The sequence below is a fragment of the Stigmatopora argus genome, chromosome 22, assembly GCF_051989625.1.
Source record: "Stigmatopora argus isolate UIUO_Sarg chromosome 22, RoL_Sarg_1.0, whole genome shotgun sequence".
NCBI classification, from domain to species: domain Eukaryota; kingdom Metazoa; phylum Chordata; class Actinopteri; order Syngnathiformes; family Syngnathidae; genus Stigmatopora; species Stigmatopora argus.
Genome location: NC_135408.1, coordinates 12,061,574 through 12,089,214, shown reverse-complemented (window position 1 = coordinate 12,089,214; position 27,641 = coordinate 12,061,574). Strand labels below are relative to the sequence as shown.

At 42.6% G+C, this 27,641-nt stretch overlaps 3 protein-coding genes across 5 annotated transcripts in view; 2 read left to right on the top strand and 1 right to left on the bottom strand.

Moving 5' to 3' along the window:
• Positions 1-7,766, top strand: part of exosc8 (exosome component 8) — a 12,046-nt gene extending 4,280 nt beyond the window's left edge. The window contains exon 11 of the mRNA XM_077591500.1: positions 7,537-7,766. Coding sequence (XP_077447626.1) covers positions 7,537-7,646 — 110 coding nt within the window. The 3' untranslated portion in view covers positions 7,647-7,766. The remainder of the gene's footprint in view (positions 1-7,536) is intronic.
• Positions 7,639-27,641, bottom strand: supt20 (SPT20 homolog, SAGA complex component). 3 transcript variants are annotated; one of them, XM_077591495.1, is made up of 24 exons: positions 27,436-27,641; positions 15,966-16,131; positions 15,468-15,569; positions 15,327-15,362; positions 15,068-15,193; positions 14,857-14,983; positions 14,682-14,785; positions 14,432-14,602; positions 13,681-13,820; positions 13,459-13,615; positions 13,280-13,336; positions 13,125-13,202; positions 12,878-13,047; positions 12,783-12,815; positions 12,605-12,716; positions 12,426-12,534; positions 11,823-11,993; positions 11,516-11,759; positions 11,319-11,434; positions 11,188-11,243; positions 11,017-11,115; positions 10,837-10,927; positions 10,179-10,279; positions 7,639-8,089 (listed from the first exon to the last, which is right to left on the bottom strand). In XM_077591495.1, the coding sequence occupies exons 3-24, from the start codon at positions 15,468-15,470 to the stop codon at positions 7,907-7,909; spliced, it is 2,484 nt and encodes an 827-aa protein (XP_077447621.1). In that variant the 5' UTR covers positions 15,471-15,569; positions 15,966-16,131; positions 27,436-27,641; the 3' UTR covers positions 7,639-7,906. The 3 variants fall into 3 exon arrangements, with proteins under 3 accessions (XP_077447621.1, XP_077447620.1, XP_077447622.1); XM_077591494.1 differs by having other exon boundaries at positions 11,017-11,243; XM_077591496.1 differs by lacking the exon at positions 10,179-10,279 and having other exon boundaries at positions 7,640-8,089; positions 27,436-27,639.
• LOC144067681 (UDP-glucuronosyltransferase 1A5-like) lies at positions 24,622-27,384 on the top strand. Its single transcript, XM_077591497.1, has 4 exons — positions 24,622-24,760; positions 25,230-25,513; positions 25,620-26,315; positions 26,517-27,384. The coding sequence occupies exons 1-4, from the start codon at positions 24,757-24,759 to the stop codon at positions 27,084-27,086; spliced, it is 1,554 nt and encodes a 517-aa protein (XP_077447623.1). The 5' UTR covers positions 24,622-24,756; the 3' UTR covers positions 27,087-27,384.

Below are 27,641 nucleotides of genomic sequence, written 5' to 3'. Positions count from 1 at the left end.
TTTTAAGAAAAAATGCCTTACTATACTATGTCGTTTTTTAAGAAAAAATGCCTTGCTATACTATGTTGTTTTTTAAGAAAAAAAAGCCTTACTATACTATGTCATTTTTTAAGAAAAAAAGCCTTACTATACTATGTCGTTTTTTCACGAAAAATAGCCTTACTATACTATGCCGTTTTTTAAGAAAAAAAGCCTTACTATACTATGTTGTTTTTTAAGAAAAAAAGCCTTACTATACTATGTCGTTTTTTAAGAAAAAAAGCCTTACTATACTATGTCGTTTTTTCACGAAAAAAGCCTTACTATACTATGTCGTTTTTTCACAAAAAATAGCCTTACTATACTATGCCGTTTTTTAAGAAAAAAAGCCTTACTATACTATGTCGTTTTTTTAAGAAAAAAGCCTTACTATACTATGTCGTTTTTTTAAGAAAAAAGCCTTACTATACTATGTCGTTTTTTTAAGAAAAAAGCCTTATTATACTATGTCGTTTTTTCACGAAAAATAGCCTTACTATACTATGCCGTTTTTTAAGAAAAAAAGCCTTACTATACTATGTCGTTTTTTCACGAAAAATAGCCTTACTATACTATGTCGTTTTTTCACGAAAAAAGCCTTACTATACTATGTCGTTTTTTAAGAAAAAAAGCCTTATTATACTATGTCGTTTTTTCACGAAAAATAGCCTTACTATACTATGCCGTTTTTTAAGAAAAAAAGCCTTACTATACTATGTCGTTTTTTCACGAAAAATAGCCTTACTGTACTATGCCGTTTTTTAAGAAAAAAAGCCTTACTATACTATGTCGTTTTTTCACGAAAAAAGCCTTACTATACTATGTCGTTTTTTCACGAAATATAGCCTTACTATACTATGCCGTTTTTTAAGAAAAAAAGCCTTACTATACTATGTCGTTTTTTTAAGAAAAAAGCCTTACTATACTATGTCGTTTTTTTAAGAAAAAAGCTTTACTATACTGTCGTTTTTTTAAGAAAAAAGCCTTACTATACTATGTCGTTTTTTTTTTAAGAAAAAAGCCTTACTATACTATGTCGTTTTTTTAAGAAAAAAGCCTTACTATACTATGTCGTTTTTTTAAGAAAAAGCCTTACTATACTATGTCGTTTTTTTTTTGGGAAAAAAGCCTTACTATACATGGTCGTTTTTTAAGAAAAAAAGCCTTACTATACTATGTCGTTTTTTAAGAAAAAATGCCTTGCTATACTATGTCGTTTTTTAAGAAAAAAAAGCCTTTCTATACTATGTCGTTTTTTAAGAAAAAAGCCTCACTATACTATGTAGTTTTTTTTAAGAAAAAAGCCTTACTATACTATGTCGTTTTTTTAAGAAAAAAGCCTTACTATACTATGTTGTTTTTTAAAGAAAAAAGCCTTACTATACTATGTCGTTTTTTAAAGAAAAAAGCCTTACTATACATGGTCGTTTTTTAAGAAAAAAAGCCTTACTATACTATGTTGTTTTTTTAGAAAAAATGCCTTACTATACGATGTCGTTTTTTTAAAAAAAAAAGCCCTACTATACTATGTCGTTTTTTAATTAAAAAAAGCCTTACTATACTATGTCGTTTTTTTAAGAAAAAAGCCTTACTATACTATGTCGTTTTTTTAAGAAAAAAGCCTTACTATACTATGTCGTTTTTTTTAGGAAAAAAGCCTTACTATACATGGTCGTTTTTTAAGAAAAAAAGCCTTGCTATACTATGTCGTTTTTTTTTAAAAAAAAAGCCTTACCATACTATGTCGTTTTTTAATTAAAAAAAGCCTTACTATACTATGTCGTTTTTTTAAGAAAAAAGCCTTACTATACTATGTCGTTTTTTTAAGAAAAAAGCCTTACTATACTATGTCGTTTTTTTTTAGGAAAAAAGCCTTACTATACATGGTCGTTTTTTAAGAAAAAAAAGCCTTACTATACTATGTTGTTTTTTTAAGAAAAAATGCCTTGCTATACTATGTCGTTTAAAAAAAAAAAGCCTTACTATACTATGTCGTTTTTTCACGAAAAATAGCCTTACTATACTATGTCGTTTTTTCACGAAAAAAGCCTTACTATACTATGTCGTTTTTTAAGAAAAAAAGCCTTATTATACTGTCGTTTTTTCACGAAAAATAGCCTTACTATACTATGCCGTTTTTTAAGAAAAAAAGCCTTACTATACTATGTCGTTTTTTCACGAAAAATAGCCTTACTATACTATGCCGTTTTTTAAGAAAAAAAGCCTTACTATACTATGTCGTTTTTTCACGAAAAAAGCCTTACTATACTATGTCGTTTTTTCACGAAATATAGCCTTACTATACTATGCCGTTTTTTAAGAAAAAAAGCCTTACTATACTATGTCGTTTTTTTAAGAAAAAAGCCTTACTATACTATGTCGTTTTTTTAAGAAAAAAGCCTTACTATACTATGTCGTTTTTTTTAAGAAAAAAGCCTTACTATACTATGTCGTTTTTTTAAGAAAAAAGCCTTACTATACTATGTCGTTTTTTTAAGAAAAAAGCCTTACTATACTATGTCGTTTTTTTTTAGGAAAAAAGCCTTACTATACATGGTCGTTTTTTAAGAAAAAAAGCCTTACTATACTATGTCGTTTTTTAAGAAAAAATGCCTTGCTATACTATGTCGTTTTTTAAGAAAAAAAAGCCTTACTATACTATGTCGTTTTTTAAGAAAAAAGCCTCACTATACTATGTAGTTTTTTTTAAGAAAAAAGCCTTACTATACTATGTCGTTTTTTTTAAGAAAAAAGCCTTACTATACTATGTTGTTTTTTAAAGAAAAAAGCCTTACTATACTATGTCGTTTTTTTAAGAAAAAAGCCTAACTATACTATGTCGTTTTTTTTTAGGAAAAAAGCCTTACTATACATGGTTGTTTTTTAAGAAAAAAAGCCTTACTATACTATGTCGTTTTAAAAAAAAAAAAGCCTTACTATACTATGTCGTTTTTTAATAAAAAAAAAGCCTTACTATACTATGTCGTTTTTTTAAGAAAAAAGCCTTACTATACTATGTCGTTTTTTTAAGAAAAAAGCCTTACTATACTATGTCGTTTTTTTTAGGAAAAAAGCCTTACTATACATGGTCGTTTTTTAAGAAAAAAAGCCTTACTATACTATGTTGTTTTTTAAGAAAAAAATGCCTTGCTATACTATGTCGTTTTAAAAAAAAAAAAGCCTTACTATACTATGTCGTTTTTTAATTAAAAAAAGCCTTACTATACTATGTCGTTTATTTAAGAAAAAAGCCTTACTATACTGTCGTTTTTTTATAGAAAAAAAGCCTTACTATACTATGTTGGTTTTTTTAAAGCCTTACTATACTATGTCGTTTTTTAGGAGAAAAAAAGCCATACTATACTATGTCGTTTTTTAAGAAAAAAGCCTCACTATACTATGTAGTTTTTTTTAAGAAAAAAGCCTTACTATACTATGTCGTTTTTTTAAAGAAAACTGCCTTACTATACTATGTCGTTTTTTAAGAAAAAAGCCTTACTATACTATGTCGTTTTTTTAAGAAAAAAGCCTTACTATACTATGTCGTTTTTTTAAGAAAAAAGCCTTACTATACTATGTCGTTTTTTTTAGGAAAAAAGCCTTACTATGCATGGTCGTTTTTTAAGAAAAAATGCCTTACTATACTATGTCGTTTTTTAAGAAAAAATGCCTTGCTATACTATGTTGTTTTTTAAGAAAAAAAAGCCTTACTATACTATGTCGTTTTTTAAGAAAAAAAGCCTTACTATACTATGTCGTTTTTTCACGAAAAATAGCCTTACTATACTATGCCGTTTTTTAAGAAAAAAAGCCTTACTATACTATGTTGTTTTTTAAGAAAAAAAGCCTTACTATACTATGTCGTTTTTTAAGAAAAAAAGCCTTACTATACTATGTCGTTTTTTCACGAAAAAAGCCTTACTATACTATGTCGTTTTTTCACAAAAAATAGCCTTACTATACTATGCCGTTTTTTAAGAAAAAAAGCCTTACTATACTATGTCGTTTTTTCACGAAAAATAGCCTTACTATACTATGTCGTTTTTTCACGAAAAAAGCCTTACTATACTATGTCGTTTTTTAAGAAAAAAAGCCTTATTATACTATGTCGTTTTTTCACGAAAAATAGCCTTACTATACTATGTCGTTTTTTAAGAAAAAAAAGCCTTACTATACTATGTCGTTTTTTAAGAAAAAAGCCTCACTATACTATGTAGTTTTTTTTAAGAAAAAAGCCTTACTATACTATGTCGTTTTTTTAAGAAAAAAGCCTTACTATACTATGTTGTTTTTTAAAGAAAAAAGCCTTACTATACTATGTCGTTTTTTTAAGAAAAAAGCCTTACTATACTATGTCGTTTTTTTTTTTAGGAAAAAAGCCTTACTATACATGGTCGTTTTTTAAGAAAAAAAGCCTTACTATACTATGTCGTTTTAAAAAAAAAAAAAGCCTTACTATACTATGTCGTTTTTTAATAAAAAAAAAGCCTTACTATACTATGTCGTTTTTTTAAGAAAAAAGCCTTACTATACTATGTCGTTTTTTTAAGAAAAAAGCCTTACTATACTATGTCGTTTTTTTTAGGAAAAAAGCCTTACTATACATGGTCGTTTTTTAAGAAAAAAAGCCTTACTATACTATGTTGTTTTTTAAGAAAAAAATGCCTTGCTATACTATGTCGTTTTAAAAAAAAAAAAGCCTTACTATACTATGTCGTTTTTTAATTAAAAAAAGCCTTACTATACTATGTCGTTTATTTAAGAAAAAAGCCTTACTATACTGTCGTTTTTTTATAGAAAAAAAGCCTTACTATACTATGTTGGTTTTTTTAAAGCCTTACTATACTATGTCGTTTTTTAGGAGAAAAAAAGCCATACTATACTATGTCGTTTTTTAAGAAAAAAGCCTCACTATACTATGTAGTTTTTTTTAAGAAAAAAGCCTTACTATACTATGTCGTTTTTTTAAAGAAAACTGCCTTACTATACTATGTCGTTTTTTAAGAAAAAAGCCTTACTATACTATGTCGTTTTTTTAAGAAAAAAGCCTTACTATACTATGTCGTTTTTTTAAGAAAAAAGCCTTACTATACTATGTCGTTTTTTTTAGGAAAAAAGCCTTACTATGCATGGTCGTTTTTTAAGAAAAAATGCCTTACTATACTATGTCGTTTTTTAAGAAAAAATGCCTTGCTATACTATGTTGTTTTTTAAGAAAAAAAAGCCTTACTATACTATGTCGTTTTTTAAGAAAAAAAGCCTTACTATACTATGTCGTTTTTTCACGAAAAATAGCCTTACTATACTATGCCGTTTTTTAAGAAAAAAAGCCTTACTATACTATGTTGTTTTTTAAGAAAAAAAGCCTTACTATACTATGTCGTTTTTTAAGAAAAAAAGCCTTACTATACTATGTCGTTTTTTCACGAAAAAAGCCTTACTATACTATTTCGTTTTTTCACAAAAAATAGCCTTACTATACTATGCCGTTTTTTAAGAAAAAAAGCCTTACTATACTATGTCGTTTTTTCACGAAAAATAGCCTTACTATACTATGTCGTTTTTTCACGAAAAAAGCCTTACTATACTATGTCGTTTTTTAAGAAAAAAAGCCTTATTATACTATGTCGTTTTTTCACGAAAAATAGCCTTACTATACTATGCCGTTTTTTAAGAAAAAAAGCCTTACTATACTATGTCGTTTTTTCACGAAAAATAGCCTTACTATACTATGTCGTTTTTTCACGAAAAAAGCCTTACTATACTATGTCGTTTTTTAAGAAAAAAAGCCTTATTATTATACTATGTCGTTTTTTCACGAAAAATAGCCTTACTATACTATGCCGTTTTTTAAGAAAAAAAGCCTTACTATACTATGTCGTTTTTTCACGAAAAATAGCCTTACTATACTATGCCGTTTTTTAAGAAAAAAAGCCTTACTATACTATGTCGTTTTTTCACGAAAAATAGCCTTACTATACTATGTCGTTTTTTCACGAAAAAAGCCTTACTATACTATGTCGTTTTTTAAGAAAAAAAGCCTTATTATACTATGTCGTTTTTTCACGAAAAATAGCCTTACTATACTATGCCGTTTTTTAAGAAAAAAAGCCTTACTATACTATGTCGTTTTTTCACGAAAAATAGCCTTACTATACTATGTCGTTTTTTCACGAAAAAAGCCTTACTATACTATGTCGTTTTTTAAGAAAAAAAGCCTTATTATTATACTATGTCGTTTTTTCACGAAAAATAGCCTTACTATACTATGCCGTTTTTTAAGAAAAAAAGCCTTACTATACTATGTCGTTTTTTCACGAAAAATAGCCTTACTATACTATGCCGTTTTTTAAGAAAAAAAGCCTTACTATACTATGTCGTTTTTTCACGAAAAAAGCCTTACTATACTATGTCGTTTTTTCACGAAATATAGCCTTACTATACTATGCCGTTTTTTAAGAAAAAAAGCCTTACTATACTATGTCGTTTTTTTAAGAAAAAAGCCTTACTATACCATGTCGTTTTTTTAAGAAAAAAGCTTTACTATACTGTCGTTTTTTTAAGAAAAAAGCCTTACTATACTATGTCGTTTTTTTTAAGAAAAAATCCTTACTATACTATGTCGTTTTTTTAAGAAAAAAGCCTTACTATACTATGTCGTTTTTTTAAGAAAAAAGCCTTACTATACTATGTCGTTTTTTTGGGGGGAAAAAAGCCTTACTATACATGGTCGTTTTTTAAGAAAAAAAGCCTTACTATACTATGTCGTTTTTTAAGAAAAAATGCCTTGCTATACTATGTCGTTTTTTAAGGAAAAAAAAGCCTTTCTATACTATGTCGTTTTTTAAGAAAAAAGCCTCACTATACTATGTAGTTTTTTTTAAGAAAAAAGCCTTACTATACTATGTCGTTTTTTTAAGAAAAAAGCCTTACTATACTATGTTGTTTTTTAAAGAAAAAAGCCTTACTATACTATGTCGTTTTTTTTTTAGGAAAAAAGCCTTACTATACATGGTCGTTTTTTAAGAAAAAAAGCCTTACTATACTATGTTGTTTTTTTAGAAAAAATGCCTTGCTATACTATGTCGTTTTTTAAAAAAAAAAAGCCCTACTATACTATGTCGTTTTTTAATTAAAAAAAGCCTTACTATACTATGTCGTTTTTTTAAGAAAAAAGCCTTACTATACTATGTCGTTTTTTTAAGAAAAAAGCCTTACTATACTATGTCGTTTTTTTTAGGAAAAAAGCCTTACTATACTATGTCGTTTTTTAATAAAAAAAAGCCTTACTATACTATGTCGTTTTTTTAAGAAAAAAGCCTTACTATACTATGTCGTTTTTTGAGAAAAAAGCCTTACTATACTATGTCGTTTTTTTATAGAAAAACAAAAAACATGACTGGATTTGAAGTAAAGTACGGAAGATTGGTCGTATTTGACAGCTCTGCAGCAAGAAACTTTTTTAAATATTTTTGAATATGCTCAATGTCATTGAAAGCTTTTGCATTTTGCCCGCAGGTGGAACTTCTTTGTCTGGCGAGAAGCTGCAGGAATTGATCCGCCGAGCGACGGCCCGGCAGAAACACATCCACGAACTTATCGACAAAGTCATTAAAAGCATTGGGTAAAATGACAACACAAACAATCCTTTTTTATATATCCAAAAGTTGTATTTTCACTGTCAATATATACTCTTCTTTTTTTAAAACAACAATAAAACAGCTGACAAAGACAGCTTAAAAAAAAAAAAAGGTGTCCAGAAATACGTCAACACTCACAGCTCCAAATCCAGCACTAGCATCGTACAAAAGTGGCCGGAGAGGTAGACGGCGGACCCCAAATTCAAGCTTTCTTTTGGGGGGGTGGGGCTAATCGGCTGCGGGGCGACTTACTCGCGTCTGGGCAACGTTTCCGTCTGGCGAGGTTTGGGGAGGGGCTGCGGCGTGCTCCTCTTCCTCCTACTTCTTGCTTGGTTGGCGGTAGGCTGCCGGCCCCCCGCCACCGCCGCCGCCGTTCCCTGGGGGGCCGCCGTAGCCATTTGCTGCTGCATTCGGTGCTGCAAGAATTGCAACTGCGTGAGGGAGGGGAGAAAAAAAACACAAAACAAACGTCAGGTAAGAAGTCTGTGGCAGCACGGTGGTGATGTGGACAGGATGGAGTCACAAGCGGGTGGAAAGCTTCATTTCCCCCATATTCACAGCTCTAGGTGTCCAATCCATTCTTCCTAGTCTAAATGGATTGGACGCCTAATCGCTGTGAATGGCAGCACAGTAGTTATGGTTGACGTATGAGTATCCTCTTTATCCTTCCTCACTTGTATGGCAATTTCAATGCGGTAGAAGAACAACAGTGTCTTAGTAGAAAGTTGAAATATGGCATTCTAAAAATCACCATTTCGATAAACCATTCATACTTAACCATAACGGTCAAAATAGTAACATTTTTCAAGCATTTTAAAAGGGGAAGTATTTCCGGATTTACTTTTCCTTTAAAAAAGTAAATATTCCTTTGTAATGCACATACAGGGTGTTTCCATGTTTGACTCCATTTCGTAGGTCAATCATTTTGACAATTTTCACAGCTTGTGTAATGTTTGGCATTTCTATCTTTTCAGGTTAAAAAAATGATGTTCTCTTCAAAAGAAAATGCATTTTGCGTGTTAGAGTAAGTATGCTCGGACTCAGTCACCAAAGATGGCGCCTTCACAAATTTTGCAAAGAAGGCACCAACTACAAAACAAATTAGGACTTGGTCAGGTAGGCAGGTGTCTGGGGACTTTAGCTCAAATAGTAGAGCGCTGGCTTACCATGCAAAAGGTAGTGGGATCGACTCCCGGATCCTTAAAGTTTTCAATTTGAGGTGAAGTTCATGGTAGAACTTAGAAAAAGTTGGCTGGATGACTTAGCTCAAATAGTAAAGGGGATGGGCTGCCATGTGAAAGGTAGTGGGATCTATTCCCACATCCTCAGAGTTGTCACTTAGAGGTGAAGTCCATGTTAGAACATATAATATCTGGCCCAACAAAGTAGGGAGGTGGGAGGGCCCTTTAGCGCAACAGGTAGAACACATGCTTACCGAGTGATAGGTAGCGGGATCGATTCCCGAGTACTCACTTATACTTTTAGCAAAATTCTCTCCTGGAGGTGGAACATAGAAATAGCTGGCCGAACTTAGTAGGGAGGTGGGAGGGCACTTTAGCGCAACAGGTAGGACACATGCTTACCGTGTGAAAGGTAGCCTGATCGATTCCCAAGTTTTCACTTATAGTTTTAGCAAAATCAACCTTGTGCCGATTTTTCATTGAGTCCTTTATATACTTTTTACTCACATTACAGCCGTTTTCCTGAACTTTTTGCTGCCAAGTCCAAATTTGTTTTGTAGTCCGCAATTTGTGAAGAAGGCACGGTGCGCCATCTTGGGTGACTGACTCCGAGCATACTTACTCTAACACGCAAAATGCCTTTTCTTTTGGAGTGGACGGCATTTCTTAACCTGAAAAGATTGAAATGTCAAACATTACACACAAAAACTTGACACGTTTCTACACAAGCGGTGAACATTTGAGGTCATTCCAACAAGAACTCAAAATGATTGGCCTACGAAAAGGGGTCAAACATTTTGGAACACCCTATATTATCCAACAACATTGGAAAACAATCTATAAACTATAAAAATAGGGACAAAAAATAAAGCCAATATTCTGTGAGATAAGCAGATTTTGGAATAAAGCTTAGTAGAATATTTGCAAACATCAGCTTTTGCTTTGGAACTGGACGCTAGCATTAGCACACACTTGGTGCTTCTACCGGCATGCCCAATTGTCCTGCGAGTGAGCGTGGCGTGTTAGTGAAGCTCCGCCAGAGCACGACGCAAAGGAGTCGGCCAGACGCGGGCGACACTATCGCCCGCGTGGTGAAGGAGGACATAACCACGTCTACGCATCTCAAAAGGACAATCGTCCAAGGTAACCGTGACGACAACACGCATGCAGCCCACGAGACGGCGACGCTTTTGCACCGTGCTCGGCGCGGCCAATCGCAATGCTTGACATACGACACAGATGGAGTGACAAAAGTGGGGGTGGGGGCCTTTTTAACTCGATTTTTTGGTCTTCCGTGTCCCTTAGCACGCATGTGTGTGTATGTCCATGTCACAGTTACTTGGATCTGAGGCTGGTGCTGCTGCGGAAGCCTCGGAGAAGGCGGCGCCGGGGGCGGCGGGGGCCCAGAGCCGTCCGGCCCGCGGCCCAACTGGGACAGCACTAAGGGTGGGGGGGAAAGGGGACGGGGATGGACCGGGAGGGGGGGAAAAAAATAAAAATCAACCAAACCAAAGAGAAGAAGGGGGGATGAGGAAGGAAGGAAGGAAGGAAGGGTTAGGGTGGCGGTGCCAAGGCTTCGGGTCCGGAAAACAAAGAAAAGGGGGGAAAAGGGTACAAGCACCATCTTAGCAAGCCTATGCAGTAGGGCTGCCTGCCACAAAACGATTATTTTCACACTTGACTAATTGACGACAGCGACGACTTGGTCAATGGCCTTATTTCCTGCTTCTGCGCTCACGTTTTAGCTGCAAATGCGCCCCTGGCCATCAATAACAAACAAACTACGGGATTGAATGAGTTCAATGCAAAGATTTGTGGACTACAAAATCCTTGACTATTGACAGTTTGATTGAAATATGTGATACAAGATTTAGAAGTCTCGGCCAGGCAGGCCTACTGCACGCTCAACTAGAACACGTACGTAGTCGATACGCCTGCGCTCAAGGGAAACGTGTGCGCCCGGGACTTGTGGGTGAAACGCTATAGGGAGGACGCACCTGCGGTTTGCGAAGACATGAAGCCACTGACGCCCAAGTTGATGACGGCCGTTTGCTGGTTCCCCAACGAAGGGTCGGCGCCCTGATCGCCCTGCGGTAGTGCAAACGCCACGTTGGCTAGGTTTGGAGAGGAGCCACGTGGTGGTGGCGGCGGCGGCGAGGACGACGACGACCACTCACCGCGTCCCCCTGTCGCTGAGGGCTGGAAGTGGCCGAGTGGCTCTGCGGCGAGAACTGCTGTTGCTGCATCGGGTTGAAGATGAGCGGACCGGTGGGGATCTGAGCGCCGCCACCGCCGATAAAAACGGACGCGTCAACTCCGAGGCGGCCCATTGGCGGCGCGCGCTGTACCTGCAGCAAGTTGAGCGGTCGTAGCCCGGCGCCGCTGTTCAGGTTGAAATGACTCCCTGCGAGGAAAAAAATCAATACAAATTTTTATTTGCCTCACGTGCGTCGAAAGGGAAAAAATCTTTCGGAGCCACCTGTCTGCGCGGCGGGCTGCACGGAGGGCACCAGGCCCCCGGACGGCAGGATTCCGCCCAGGTTGAGTCCGGGGGCCAGCATGGAACCGGAGCCGCCCATCAGCGTCTGGGGGTTGCTGCCAAAAGATGGCCGGAAGGTCACGGCCGCTGCGGCGCCGATTGCACATCTCCCACCCCGGTCCCCCCCGGACGCTCACCAGACGGAGCTGACCACGTTGATGAAGTTGAGGCCGGCCGGGTTGGCCGCCACCGGCGAGGAGGCGGCGCCCGTGGTGACGGGCAGCGGGATGGTCATGACGGGCAGCGGCTGGCTGAGGGGGAACGGCGTCAGCAGGGCGGCCTGCGCCGGGGCCTCCGGGGGGGTGGGCGTCCCCGGCGGGGGGCCCAGCGAGTCGGCGGGGTGCGGCGTCGAGCACGGCGTGTTGCCGGGGGTGCCCGATCCTGAAAGCACGGCAGACGTAGGGTCAGCGACCGTCACGTCACGCCCGAGCCGTGTGTACTTACGCTGCACGGAGCTCATGGGGGAAAGCGAGGCGGGGGACAGGAGGCCCACCTGGCCCACCTGGCCCAGCTCCACCGAGTGTTTCCTGTTCAGAGGCTGCTGGCTTTTGCCGAGGGGCGGCGGAGTGGGACACTTGAGAAGACCACTTGCGGTTTGGCAACTGTATGGATTACCTACAAAGGGGACACCACCAGTTACTACCATGGAATGTGGCCCTCGCAAGAAGCTTCAGTTTAGCCTACATTCTGTCGCGCTTCACTAGATAGAGCTAATACAAAACATGACAACAAAACCAATGTGGCAAACTGTACATTTCATGAGTCCTTTTTTTCTTAATATATTAAAAAAAAAAATCATTTCACGTGAAAATTTGAGGTGGTGATTGTCTTAAATTATTTCGACAATTTCTTTTTTTGTTCTGCAAACGTTGTTCCGGTGTAAATATAAAAGCATATGCTGCAATCTTCTGGATTAATCATTCCCCATCCAAGCCATTCCAACTAGGAAGGCTGGCAATTATTGATCATGTTTCTCTGCCATTGCCGGCGATATCCGTCCAATCCAATCTGACTTTTAAGGCGTTGCCCCGGAAGTCCCTCGGTTACCTGAGGAGCCGCCGCCGCTAGATCCCGGCGGAATTTTGATGGGCTGCGGCCGCTGCTTCACCCCTTTGCCCAACACGGACGCCTGGACCAGCGGCGAGAAGCCATCACCCTGGCAGAGACGGACGGACGGCGTCAGTCTGACGGCTCGCGCGGCGCCCGGCCAGGACCGAGCCCACTACCTCGTCCTCGTCGGGGGAAGTGGAGGGCGGTGCCGAGCTGCCCGAGTTGTGGGACATCTTGACCTGACACTTGACGTCTCTCTCGAACACGCATTTGTACTGCGCCAGGAACCTAGCCCGCGCACAAAAAAACGGTCACTTCGGTCGCTCCGAAAAGCCTTCGGAAGCGCGCACTCACCGCTCGGCGTCTATCTTGGAGCCGATGAGGAACCTGAAGGGAAAGACGGAGACGGTTCACGGCAAATCTCGCCGGGTAAACGTCGGGGGTCTTACGGCGGATGCGTGAGCTTCAGGTCGGCGCCGTCCTCCTCGCCTTTGCCGTCTTTGGTGCAGTAGATTTTGCCGTATACCAGCGGGTCGCCCAGCGACTGAAAAACGGACACCTTGGTCCTCTGGGCCTGACCGCTGGCCTCGCATTCGAAGGTGTAGTCGTCCACGATCTCCTGCGCGATGAAAAGAGGCTCGCTTTTCAGCTCCAAGCCATTTATCTACCTTCACGTCCCACGCCCAACGCGTTCACCTCAGCGGGCCAGATGACCGAAGGGGGCTGAGAATCTTCCAACTGGATGGACCTCTCCACCACGGCGTACTTCTCCACCTGCCGGGAGGGACACGTCGGCATGGAGTTGACTTTTTCCGCCAAGAAATCCTCCGAGTTTGGAGAGCCGCACTCACGTCGATTTCTTTGGGAACGCTAAGCTGGCAGCTGTTTCGTCGCCACATGTCCACGCACTGCACGACAACAAACACGGAAACCCGTCAGTCCGATACGATAGTCATGTGGAGAGTTTTCAAGTGAAGCAAGAGTTTAAAAAGGCTCCCAAGCAAACAAACAAAAGGCTCGAAGCGCTCACGTTTCCAATTTTGGAGATCTTCAAGTCGATGACGGGCGCGGCTTTTCTCTCCTTCCGCTTTTGCAGGTAGTCGTAAAGACGCAGCTGGCGTGGCAGGGGCAGCTGCGACAGCTCCTGCTGGCGGTTCAGCGCCGCTCGCGAGTGCCTCTTGAAACACCTTGGTCGGAGAAGGAGAACAACATCAGCTTCTCAACGCGTACGGCGCATTCGCGGACGCGCTACCGTTTCATGGCGCGGGTGTTGAGTTTTTGCTTGTTGTAGAGCAGGCGGTTGGTGGCGCAAGTGACCGAGATGGACGGGTCCAGGCACAGGGGCTCGGCCGTGGCCAGGATCAACTGGCTCTCCAGCTGCAACTTGTCGTCCTGAGGCAGAGAACACAAACGCAACAGTGAAAAATTCAAATTTTGTCCCCACTTTTTGCACATCTGCTCCATTTCCTGAGAGAAAACAGTAGGGGACAATTCCGTTCCCCAAGTGGACCCGTGTCAAATGTCTCCGGACCTTCAAAATAAAAGCGGTATAACAAGACAGTTAATTGGTCTTTCTGAAATGGTTTCATTTCGATCACCAAAAACGGCAAGTTGTTCTAGCACTCTTTATGGGAAAACGTGGCGCCGCCTGGTGGACATAAATATAACACCAACTGCAAAATGCTTATTACGGTAATCCCTCGAATATCGCGGTTAACGTAAAATCAATTGAAAAACTTGTTACTAGGACTCAGCACTGAAATATAAAAAATAAATAATTAATTAACAGCAGAAAAAAGAATCGCACTAAGTGAAGTTGCGATAATCAAGGGATTACTGTAAATAGTTTGATTCTTGTTTGAAAAATGAATACGATTGAGGAAGCTCACGTGACGCTAGGGACCTCTGGGAAAAAAAAACAATAACAACTATGCACTCTTTCTTGCATTGGTTTTCGAATTGAGCCGATTTTCGCCGTGGCACACGAGCGAGCGAGCGCCCACCTGCGTCCACTTGTGATGGTCGCTGGTCATGGCGTGGACGTCGCAAACCAGAGTCTGCATGGTGGGCCTGAGCAGGATGTGTCTGCTCTGGTACGACGGCATCTTGGTGCTGGTGCACTGCCTGTAGTCTCGCACCTCCACCAGGACGCAGCCGCAGTGGAAGATGTTCACCTGGAGCACAGGTACAAAAAAAAAAAACTTGTGACCTCTGACTCGCACCCAGGAAAAGTCGATTATTAGACGGACGCACCTGGGACTTCTCGAGCAGGTCAACCAAAACAGGCGGCAACTCCTCGGCGTCCAAGTACTCCAGCAGCTCCCCTTCTTCATACGGCAGTCGGATGGTTTCGGAATCTGCCCCGGCGGAAAGGTATGCGGGCATCAGGACGCGGCCACGCCTCCTCGGACGGCGCCTTTTTCCTCACCAGATCCATTCTTGCCCCTGAGCATGAGCGAGTAGCCGTCGTTGCCGGCGTACAAGTTGACCACCAGACACGAAACGGATTCCTGAGCCAGCAACTTGTCCAGCAGCTTCACATTCCTCCTGAAATTCTAGCGTGTGCAGAAACCAGACGCGGGGCGGCTCAAATCGTAACCGTCGCCACGACGACGATGAGATGGGGCGACGTGACCCACCTTCGACTCCGGCTCCTTCTCACATTCTTCTACATAGAGCTCGTAGAGCTTCTGATACAAACTTTTCCTACCACCGGAGGAAAGCCGTCTCCTGGCGGGGCGCTGCCGGGCACTTTCCACAATGTACTGAAGGACACAGTGACAGAAAAAGGAAAAAAACAATCATAGCGCCCAGAACCGGCTAGCTTAGGATGCATGTTTTTGGAATGTGTTTTTAGCCTGCACATTAGGGCAAAATTTGGGGGAAAAATGATCTTACCTCAGCTCGATCTAGTGCATATTCCAAAACTTGTTGCTGTGAAGTGAGAAACAAAAACTGAAAGTGTGCTAACAAGCAATCCTCGCGTAACTTTCTTCTATTTCATGCGCGAGATATGGATTGATATGATCCTAAATTTACCATTGTGGTGAGACGCCAGCTACCAGGTGACAGTTGATGATGCTGCCCCCTCCCTGGCTGCCTCCCACCCAATGTTGCCCTCCTAAAGTGAGGATTCACGACCTGTGGGGCGACAATAGGCATTTTAGAGAAGGCATCTTAAAGCCATGAGCAAGGCAAGCAGAGGCAATGTCTTCAAACGACGGCCAAAAGGAATCACAAAACGATACGCTACGTTGACCAAAGTTGTATTAGCATCTATATATGCTTTCGGTGTATGTTACTGACAATAAAATCAACTAGCGGCTCATTTTGAGACCAACTATTGGAAAATATGGGACAGGCGTGGGTGTGGAGCTCCTATGGAAGCCTGGCCGCTGAAGGCCAGCGTGGTTAACGTTAGCATGCTAGCCCGCGTCTACGAGGGAACACAAACTCGAGCGCGCTGTTCTATTAAGTTCACCGCGATGGAAAACAGCGAGCCCGCGGCGGAATGATCGGCCGGGAGCAGACACTCACCTTGCGGGTTGCATAGCGGCGAAACTGCGGCTCCGATGCAGGACAACGGAAGGCAAAGGAAACATCGGAGTCTTCATTGAAAAAAAGTAGGAGCGGCGGCCATCTTCTTCCAGTGTGACAACAACATATCCACTTCCGGTTCAGGCGGGACTTAGAAGGTCAAATGCTGTTTTCAAATGTACATGTGCAATAAACATACCGTGAAATCCGTCATTCCTCGATCAATATCCATGTATAATCGTAATCATTTATTTCTCTTTTTGTTTTTCTCTCTCCACTTTTCTATCATCCACACGCCAGTAGAGGGCAGAAAAGTACTTCAATTCCATTTAAATCTCAGAGTTGATCAGAAATGTGCAGTATAGAAGTAAGCGAGCAAATATACAAAAAAAATACCTTGCGTGGCCTAACATAACAATCTGCACAGGGACAAAAAATGTACAGTGAAGAAATTCATTAAAGATTTGATATGACCTCTTGCCCCGTAAAATCGGGGGTTTGTGCTTTAGCACCCACTTAAAAACTGCTCAATGAGTGTTTACATTTTAAAGAAAACAATCTGGCACTTAGTGACACACAAATCGAGCACTGTGCTGCTTTCAAACCGACTGACCTTCCGGGTAGTGTCACTTATTCCCAAAACCTTTAAGAAAAAAAAGAGTCACATGTGTATGCGTAGTGTTGATTTGATTAATGAGATAGCTTTTATTGAAAGACTGGTATGCCCCGAAACACACCAACAATAAAGACATGTCAAACTACCCCTGGTGCAATTGTGAGCGTCTCTCAGCACTCTTTTGAAAGGAGTTGTGTCAACATCACAGAGGTTCCTTTATGAGGACCCGAGTGTTCTGGGTGCGGTTCACTTTCAACCCACACACGGGCCCCTTTCTTCCGTAAGTAAAAAGTTTACATTCGTGACCGTGCTTGCGGGTCCATCCGGACGTTTTGATTGATTTTCTTCTCATTTATTATCGCATTTTAGCGTCAATTCGTGTCGTCATTGATGTTGGGAATCGGTTTACGGAAAGCATTTTGGTGGAAATCTAGCTTTTTCAATTTTGGGCCTTTTGCCAATTTGTGGAAAATCAATCGTCAGTCAGGAACGAAGAGCATGGTTAAAATTTTGTCATTAAATAATTGATGAGATTTAGATAAGACTCCATTGATTTCCTCTCTGAGGAAATTCAAGCGATAAGGCTGCCGACTTTCAAACGACATTGGCACCGTGCCCCGGCTAAAAAAAAAGTCATTTTCCCCAACAGAACATGGTCCCTTAGACGTCACTCAAAAGTTCCGGCTCGGGGGGCCGAGCGGCCAAGCAAAACACAAAAGGGCGTCCGCTGGGCCCACGTTCAACTCTGCCTGATTAAAAATTGAACGCTGAATAGCCGCAGTGTTGGACAATAATGATGAGAAAGAAGTTTTTGCTTCGCTCATTTCTGATCCACCAGGACGAGCGCGGGAACGAGAGGCAAATATGATAAAAAGTCATTTCAGATGATTAGGCGTAGAATCCGAAATCAACACGTCGGTGGGGAAGAGTCATGAACTACCATCAGACAGACCTCTTTTCTGCCACAGTTAATAAATAAGCATAAAAAATGAATTCGGAAACAACAGTGTCGCTCTCCTAAGACTCCAAAGTGTCCTCAAACATCACATCATCCTTCCATTAATTTCCTCAATCTGCCCATTCCCAAAGGAAGGGAATGAATCCAAAAAGTGCGCTTCTGCCTGCCTTTTTGTTTCTTCCGCTTCCATTCAAATGCAGGGCTCATCATTTCGAAAAACTTGCCTAACTTTGCAGGCGTGTCTGTTATGGTGGAAATTTATGTGGCAGGGATGCCCACCCCCCAAAATTAGCTTAGTAGCTGGAGGCTCTACGCCCTGGAGGAGCTGCCTTTTTGGGGTGATAATTTATGGCGAGTCATCAATTTGCAACGCCCACATGCCATGATGCAAACTCATTTTTTTCCTCATCTGCTTCTGTGAGGTTTAAATTTGACAGCAATCAGGTTTCAATCCGGAAGGATTTGGGAAATCGTCAAAATGACCCTAAAAAAATGAAGCGGAAACTAAAATCACTGGGTTTACATGTATTTTCAGACGTACGCAATATTCTCGTGACTTTTCTCTAGGGGGATCCATCTTGGAAAAGCTCATCAAAGTTTACGTTGCTGAGTCAAAGTGACTTCACGGGCGGGATTTGTTCACATTTCTGGTGAGCAGAAACTGAGCTCATCCTCAAACACCAGACATCTCGCTCGGGAAGAGTTGCAATCCTCGGCAGCCTTGAAGCATTTACGCATTGCGTTCGAGGATTTGTTTGGAGTGTGAGCGCACTAGTGTTTATTCCAATTTTCTTTGCAATCAGCAGAAATATGCAAAACGCTCGCAGGGTTTCCGAAAAGGCAACTTAAAGGGAAAAAAGAAGACACTTTTATTTTGGTATTTTGTCATCAGACCATGTTGGACTCTGGCGCTTTTGTCTTCAAAAGCAGTTTATATTTTCCTGTATACAAGTAAAAGCATTGATTAATTGGGTCATTTGCCTCATGGAAATTACTGATGCATTTCCATGCGTTTTCTTGGTTACTAACTAACTAACAAACAAACAAACAGGAAGCGTTCAATTTGAGAACAAAGGAAAACATCTGGCCACATGCTCTTTTCACACATGACATTTCTTTAAAAAATGTCTTTAAAAAATGTACACGGATTAAACCCAAAACACATTTAGGGATATAGCGCCACCTGTTTTTGGCCTGCCCCGCTGTGTGCGTATGGGATTTTTTTTTTAAAACAAAAATATTGCTAATTCTTAACCGCAGTAATCCAAAAACATTTGGCCCGTTTACTATAAACCTCTCGTAGGATCCAATAAAAGTGCAAAAAGAAAAAAAAAAAGTGGGTATATGTGCCGGATGGCTTTGCAAAGCCACCCCTGCCTGCCTGGTTTAAACTGTCAAAGCCAGTTCAAGACTTTTTTTGACCTATTTCAAACATGGGCCATCAAAGTGCAAACTTTTGACCATTGAAGAGCAAGCGAGTGCCTCGAAGAAATGGAAGCATTGGACATATGAAGGAAGACATAGCATCCCATAAGACTAGGCATTTATTTAACAGGGCTGGGTCAGGGCAGACAAAAAAAGGCCAAAAGTGAATGCTTTGGTTTCAACTTCTAAAGAGGAAACTTTCTGCAATACTAGTGTCCTGCAAGTGCAATCAGTGGATTGCCGTCAGGTGCTTCTTGCAGCCCAACCCCCACTCCTTCAACTTTGTTAGTCAGCTCGGTCGCTGCTGGATAACTTGAACCAAAAGCTCCCCCCTCCTCACCCACAGCGGCCCAACCCCCATTGATTCAACTTTTTTACCTATGTCTTTACTCAGTAAAGACATAGGTAAAAAAGTTTACTGGATGACTTGGAAAACACAAAGCAGCCAGTTCAAGACTCTATTTTTTTTTTACCTATTTCAAACATGGGCCATCAAAGCGCAAATTTTTGACCATTGAAGAGCAAGCAAGTGCCTCGAAGAAATGGAAGCATTGGACATATGAAGGAAGACATAGCATCCCATAAGACTAAGCATTTATTTAACAGGGCTGGGCAAACAAAAAAGGGCAAAAGTAAGTGCTTTAGTTTCAACCTCTAAAGAGGAAACTTTCTGCAATACTAGTGTCCTGCAAGTGCAATCAGTGGATTGCTGTCAGGTGCTTCTCACAGCCCAACCCCCACTCCTTCAACTTTGTTAGTCAGCTCGCTCGGTCGCTGCTGGATAACTTGAACCAAAAGCTCCCCCCTCCTCACCCACAGCAGCTCAACCCCCGTTGATTCAACTTTTTCACCTATGTCTTTGCTGGATGGGTTGGAAAACACAAAGCAGCCAGTTCAAGATTCTATTTTTTTAACCTATTTCATACCTGTCAACCTCTGCCGATAACTGCCCTTATAAATGATTATGATTCCCCTTACAAACCCCCAAAAAAACTTACAAACACCGTACTGAAGGAAGACGTAGCGTCCCATAAGACTAGGCATTTATTTAACAGGGCTGGGCCGACAAAAAAAAGGCCAAAAGTGAATGCTTTGGTTTCAACTTCTAAAGAGGAAACTTTCTGCAATACTAGTGTCCTGCAAGTGCAATCAGTGGATTGCCGTCAGGTGCTTCTTGCAGCCCAACCCCCGTTGCTTCAAGTTTGTCAGCTCAGTCGGTCGCTGCTGAACGGCTTGGAAAAGGAAAAGCTGCCCTCCCACAGCAGTACAGCATCTATTCGAGCAGCTTGGAGAGCGCTTGCCACGCCAGGAAAAATAAAGGCTGACATACAGAATGGTGCTTCTCCAAACAACCTCGTGGAAATGACAAATGCGTCTGTCATCACATTGGAGGAGGAGGGCATCGCGTCGCTATAGCAACCAGAGTATCAGACATAGTGTGTCCTCTTCGGAAGGTTATGCAAACTTTGGCGCGCAAAGTCACGTTTGCTTTTGAAACGGGATCACGTGTCACGTCATCCTGAGAGAGGTTATTGCACAATTATTATGGAGTGGAAAAAACTCTTAAACAATGTGGATCATATTCATATTCCAATGATTACAATTTTAAAAGGCTGGGAGAGGCTCCAGCACCACCCACGAGCCTTGTGAGGATAAGCAGTACAGAAAATGAATGACTTCATCATTATAAAAGGTTCACCAAGTTGTTAGGATAATAAATTGGCAAACCATTTAATATTGATGACATAATAATATTCATGCTAATCATTACAAATCTGTATTGTGTACATTGAAATTACAATGACATGAAAAGTGATTTATTTCAATAAATGTGACAAATACGACAAGACGGTTTTCATTGGCGTGCGTTCAAGAAGCCCACCAAGTTGGAAAATGTGGGGGTGTTTTTCTTTTTTTTGTATCGAAATGAAAGAAGCCCACGTGGGTGTGAGCTGCCATCTTTGATTGGGGGAAATAAAACCCACGCTCTCGTTCTCGCTCTGGTTGGGAGCTGTCAGCGCGCCCGTGGGACGCCTTTAATGGAGGGCCAAGAAACGGCGCGGGGGGATTTATTTGGAACCACCGCCTGACAGGTGGAGGCCACGTCGTAGAAAACCGAGAAGAACCGGGGGTGTGTTCATTTGGGCTATGACAACACCATTTCAATGTGGCGTACGTGCTAAAGTTCTTACATTTGCAGAGATTTGGCTAAGCGTGAACGCAGGATGTGAAATGGCGTGGAAGCACGGTCCAATGTCATGACGCCACCGTAAGCTAAACTAGCTTTTCCTTGAAAGAAACATTTCTACCGATGTTCACATCGCCGCGTTAAACGGGATTCTGGGCCCGGATTCAGGCGCTCGTCAAATTTTACGGCTATGTTAGGAATGAAAAATGGTCGAATTGACGAGACTTTTTTGCGGCTCTACATCCTTCCCATGTTGCCAAGCTAAAATGGAATTTTCCAAATGTACTCCAAGTTTTGACAAAAAGTCATTGTATTACATGAAAAATGCCTTCTGCCTCTTTCCAAAGGCTCGACTTCATATTCCGATGTCCAAACTGCCTGTTTGCTAATCCCACCCTGATTTCACTCCCAGTCGTAGTAACAACAGCCTGACAACCTGACAGCAGGGAAAACAAACAATGTGCTGGAAATCTTTGGGTATTTTCACTAAAAGCACATGACAAAGACACCTGGGAACTGTTTTCGATTTAAGGAAAAAAACTCACTAAATAAGATCAAGTCTTCAAATTTTGAGTCCTAGGCTGGGCAGTTAAATGCTACTTTGATGGACGTCTATGAGGCAATAAACGCGCAACGCGATTTTGGCTTCCGTACCGTTGGGTATGTCGTAATGTCGACTCTCGGGAGGACCGCGAGACGCTTTTTTGGCCCGGATCCACGCTGGGAAAATTAACGAGCGTTTGGGAGGTTTCCAGACGGTCTTGTAACGTGGATTAGTGTGTCAGATCTGAGGGGGGACTGAGGAGGCATTCATCAAGGACTGAGTGGAGTCCTCCTGAGCCAGCGAGAATCAGGCTCAGGTAGCGGGAGGTCTGTTTTGGATCAATGTCAGCTCACGCTCGTGTCTTTGTTACTTTTGTTAGGCCTGCCTGTCCAGTCAGCCGGTGGTTATTTATACCACCGTTTTCAGGCGGAGTGGATCGAGAAATGGCTGTTTGTCAATATTGTTCCAATCATCACCCATCGGGGTTTTGTGTCATCGTGACTGAGCACCAGTCAGAAAAGTTTGGGGAAAAAATTAAAAATCAACCCCAGACACTTACTTCACCCAACAACATAATATTTGGTGAATAAGAGTACACACCAAAAACATGGAAGTGATGTCCAACGCCACCTACGGGCCTGGGCGAGTGTTTGGTCAAGCCACGTGAGTGTTTGGAAGTTTCCCCTCAGCTGGAGGAATTCTTGCCTGGACTCTGGACCACCTACTGTGATTTCGCTGTTCTCACGGCCAATCAACTTCAGGTGTCGTAAAAGCCACAAAGCGCTTGTAAGCGTCATAAAACAGAGGCCGCGCAGCGCCCCAAAAGAGGCGTGTAGTGAGATGGACTTGTTTCTGTTTTATGTCTGTCCGACATCCCAAAAAATAAACGCATGTTCGTTGTGTGTTCACGATTAAGACAGTCAGGAAAAAAGGGGATGCTTTTCTTTACAATATTGTGATTGCATACGCAGACACTGTCACAATTGCGGGTGTTACATAACCACAATTGCACGTGCACATGCCAAGTGACTTTGCTTCTTTTTTTTGGTCTGTCAATGTTGCCAACATGTGCGTGTGTGTGTTTCATTTCTCAAAGCTTTTATTGTATTTGGTCGTTTTCACATGTGCTGCTACAGTTGTAACTATAATTTTGTGTGTTCTACCGCCCTCAGATGGCTAAAACATACTTACCAGGTGAAGTAGCAGTAGTGCAATGTCCGGTGAGTTGTAGTAAAAAAAGGGGAGGGGCAAAAAAATATAGTCTGTATAGACTAATTGTTTGGAAAGATCTGTCAGATTTGGAATGAAATGGGGTTAAATTAGACTGAACGTTGTATTTAGAAATAATAGGGGATTATTTTCAGTGGCTAGATGTGAGAGATTTTTATAGCAACTGTCTCTCAAATTCCTTTCAGTGATGCACTTTTTGTGTAATTTGCTTTTGTCTCAGGAATTTGCAGATCCGAACACAGGAATTATGCTCACGCTCTGTAAATTCGACTCGTCAAAACTGGATTTTTTATTGAGCATTGAAAGCGCACAATCTTATTCAATCCCTCCCTCAAACATAAATTGCTGCTAGATAACATTTTGACGTCCTTTGAAAGCGAGAGTGCAGGCCTGCACGCAACTTGTGTTGAAGCAGCTGTCGCGCAAACACGATGACCTCATCGCACGTCTCAAACATACTATATCCTTGCAGTTATTTGGCGAGCGCCAACCTGCTCGCCGACAGTGGAAACACTACGGCGAGGAATGCGCCAATGCACGATTGATGTGCCTTCCCAACAACCCGCTGAGATTCGTCCCAACATGGCTCTTATTTTCTGGACAAGTCGGGGCGCCCGCTGTCCAACGTGAGTTCGTCTGCTCACCGCTTGTTTCCAAAATGAGTCATCGGCGGGTGTCCGGCCAGAGGGCCCCCAGAGGTTCCCGTCGTTGCCACGGTTCCATTCGTCATCTATTGTTCGCCCGGAAAGTCGCCCGAGCGCCGCCTTCAAGCTATTTTAAGCGCGAACGCCGAGTCCCGAGTGGAAAAACCTGAAATTCAGTGGGAAATGGAAATCATTGGGGTGGAATCCCAAAGTTCCAAGGAATGACTCGTCATTTCCTCGCAAGTTTTCAATCTTTGACGATTTCCAACCGAAATTCCCAGGAACCACTCATGATTTGCGAGGGTCGGGGGTCGATTCAGGACATGCTGGGGAGACCGTGTCTCGCAGCTGGCCTGGGAAAGCCTTGGGACCCTCCCCCGGATGAAGTGGCTGGGGAGAAGGAAGTCTGGGCTTCCCCGATGACCCCGCGACCCCACCTCGGAGAAGCCGAAGAAGACGAGAAGAAGAAAAATAGGGCAGCGTGCACGATGTGTTTCTGATCCATTAGAACTCATTTCTTCCTCTTAAGCATTAGGGGTTTTTTTTGTGGAATTGTAAATTTTCCTGGAAACCTGTTGCATGTAGTCATCACACTATTCCTGTTCCTCCCCAAGCTGAAAAAACACCATCTTTATTTACTCTGGCTATTGAAGTGAATCCGCTGGACCCGTCGGAGATTTAAGGCTATTTATTTGCGTCCAGGGTTGATGATCTCAATGGTCGCAATGTGAGTTTCTTGATAAAGCAGCAGACGGGGAATGAGGAAACACCTGGAAATGGCCAAAAAGGCCCAAATCTTTCGCAAATCTCAGGCCCGTCCGTCACAGTAACGCTGGTCAAAAATTGGACTCATTTTCTGTCACATGAGCTTTTTTTAAACAGATGCTATATAGTACAATTTGTGTTCAGGTGGTTTTAAAATATCAATTCAAAGGGCATTGGTTTTTATGCAATCAACTTTTATAATCTGTGCTTTTGGGGGCGGGCCCGGTGCTTTGTGGCCCGCCCACGGTGACGAGTCTGGTTATCGTGCTTTTGGCTTTTGATGTGAAGCGACTACGCCGGTCAAGTGACTGCTGGTGTTATCTGGCCAGGTGACCTAACAACAAACCTTCACCCGCGACTCTAGTTTGAAGTCCAGCCGTCAGATAAGGACGTGTTCCGACAGCTGCCGTCAATCCGCACCATGGGTATGTTCATCTTTTTTTAATTTGATTTTCAGATTGTGAAAGCGCTTAAGAAACTGTTAAAAGCTGTTTTGCAACTCTTAAGGATTTTGTGCCTTTTCATTGGCTAAAATGTACTTGACAATGTTTGGGATGGATGCTAAAATACAATATTTGCTTCTTGTTGCGTTTATCGAAGAAGCACAAGGCAAACAACAGCTCATCAATTCACAAGTGGAAATTGCATGTTTGATCTTGCAATTATTTGGAATTGGAAAATGAAAACCTGTATTCGCTATTCCATTATTTACTCTGTCATTTGATACATAGTCCCTCCATGGACATACAACAATTTTGCGTTTTTGCATTGCCTAATTAAAAGGTAAGCCCCAATGAAAAAAAAAACTTTCAAAACAAATTTGACCTATTGTTTTGACCTCATTTGCAAACGATCCATTGGATTCAAAATTCAGCCGGGTTGCTTCGTTTTTAGGATGGTGGCCGTTGGGGTTTTTGCTGGCGGTCCTGTTGTTGGTGTCGCGGGGTCCACGCGGCACCGAGGGGGGAAACATCCTGGTCTTCCCTGTGGACGGCAGCCACTGGATCAACATGAAGGTTCTGATGGAGGAACTCCACCAGAGAGGACACCGGCTGACGGTCATCAGAGCCTCCAACAGCATCTACGTATCCCAAAGCTCGCCACTTTACACTTCCATCACCATTGACGTGGAGGGAGGCTGGGAGGAATTCTTCCAATTTCTAGAGAAGCTCATTGAGGTCAGACCCGCCCGGTGGAGGTGCTAAACTTTCAGACCCGGTGGAGGTGCTAATTTTTGAAGCCAATTGAAAAGCGCCAATTGACCCGATGCCTCTTATCCCTCAGGATCTTCGGCAGGGCCAAACCAAGTACCTTGACTTTTCCCGAATGATCCATAGCGCCGAGGCGGTGTGGGTGGCCGCTCTTTCCAAGCTCCTGGACGACCAGGAGAGGGTCCGGGACTTGAGGGAGTCCCATTTCGACCTGGTCCTGACCGACCCGGCCATCTCCGCTGGCGTGGTTCTGGCCAAGTACCTGGAGCTTCCTTTGGCGCTCAACGTACGCTGGGTCCAAGGAGGCGAAGGCCACTTTGCCATCGCCCCCTCTCCGCTTTCCTACATTCCCGTGCCGGGATCGGGCCTGACGGACCAGATGGACTTCTTCCAGAGGGTTAAGAACGTCTTCTTCTACGCAGCGGGCATCTTGCAACAGAAATTCCTGATCGAGCCCATCTACAGCGCCGTCTGCGAGAAGCACATCCGCGGCGGATGCGACATCCACTCTCTCCTCCAACAGGCCGACATTTGGCTTTTCCGTACCGATTTCGTCTTCGACTTCCCGCGTCCCACCATGCCTAACGTGGTCTACATCGGCGGCTTCCAGTGCCGGGCTCCCGATCCGTTGCCCGCGGAGCTGGAGGACTTTGTTCGGAGCGCCGGCGAGCACGGCGTGGTGGTGATGAGTCTGGGTACTTTGGTCAATGCGTTGCCCAAACACGACGCCGAAGAAATTGCCGCCATCTACGCCAAGTTGCCGCAGAAGGTGACCGTTCGTTGTGGCAAATCTATAGTCTTAACCCTCATTCATTTTCTTCCCCGCTTATCCTGACAAAGGTAGCGGGGGCGCTGGAGCCTATCCCAGCCAACGACGTTCTTTTGTCAAATCTCCTAAAAACGGCAATTCAAAATAGAATGAAACCCCTGCTGACAACACTACATGAATGCCTTGTCTTTCAAATTTTAGGTGATTTGGCGCCACAAAGGACCCCGGCCGTCCACCCTGGGTAACAACACCCTGATGTTGGACTGGATACCCCAAAAAGATCTCTTGGGTCACCCGCAGACCAAAGTCTTTGTGGCCCACGGGGGTACCAACGGACTCCAGGAGGCCATCTACTACGGCGTCCCCGTCCTGGGCATCCCGCTCTTCTTTGACCAATTGGATAACCTGGTGCGCTTGGAACACAGGGGGGCCGCCAAGATTCTGGAATTGGTCAACCTCAGCCAAGGCTTCGAGGCCAGCCTGAAGGAGGTTTTGAGCCAAGACAGCTACCGCCGCAACATGCGCAGGCTGTCGGACTTGCACCGCGATCAACCAATCACCCCCTTGGAGAGGGCCATCTTCTGGGTGGAGTACGTTCTGCGACACAAGGGAGCGCAGCACTTGCGCACGCGGGCCTACGCCATGCCCTGGTACGCGTACTACAACGTTGACATGGCGCTGCTGCTGCTGTGTCCCGGTTTGGTCCTTGTGGTCTTGGTCAGGCTCTGGTACCGCAGGAAGACCGCCAAATGCAAATGCAAACAACACTAAGAATAATCTGCCTTTCAATAAGAAATACAAAGTTTGCATTTGGTCTCCACTTTTGGCTCGAGGAATACGGCCGTCAACCTCAAAGACCATGAAGACTCTTCACCGTGCCAAATGACACCGTCAACCATTTTGGCGTGTGGCACTTCATGTCTGATTGTCTGATGCTTCCATAATATTTGGAATAAAAATACACTGGACTTGACGGTTGAATCCAAGTACAATAGCACAGTAGAGAAACAAATGCTTAAAGTTCAATGTAGCGCTTTTTGAAGAAAAATAAATAAATTGTACGAACGGATCTGTCAGTTTTTACATTCTGCAAAATAGTACCCCGGTCGCTTGCTCTTACCTTTACTTTTCCTGGATGGGCTTTTCTTTTCCTCCCACAAAACGGGTCGAGACATGGCTTTGTGGACGACTTGCGAGCCTTGGAGTCGAAGCGGCACATTTCTGACGGTACTGCGTCATGGTTGACTTGACGGGTCCAGCCCACATCAAGCAGATGTGGCCTCTCTACCTTCATATGCTGATCATTTAGCCTAACGCGGCCGTGCT

Excerpts from the sequence above, each read along its gene's own strand:
- supt20 (XM_077591494.1), bottom strand. Across the intron at positions 13,337-13,458 it reads AGATCTCCAAAATTGGAAAC|TGCGTGGACATGTGGCGACG; the intron begins GTGAGCGCTTCG and ends GTTGTCGTGCAG. Across the intron at positions 13,048-13,124 it reads CGGTCATCTGGCCCGCTGAG|GAGATCGTGGACGACTACAC; the intron begins GTGAACGCGTTG and ends TTCATCGCGCAG.
- LOC144067681 (XM_077591497.1), top strand. Across the intron at positions 25,514-25,619 it reads TTCTAGAGAAGCTCATTGAG|GATCTTCGGCAGGGCCAAAC; the intron begins GTCAGACCCGCC and ends CTTATCCCTCAG. Across the intron at positions 26,316-26,516 it reads ACGCCAAGTTGCCGCAGAAG|GTGATTTGGCGCCACAAAGG; the intron begins GTGACCGTTCGT and ends TTCAAATTTTAG.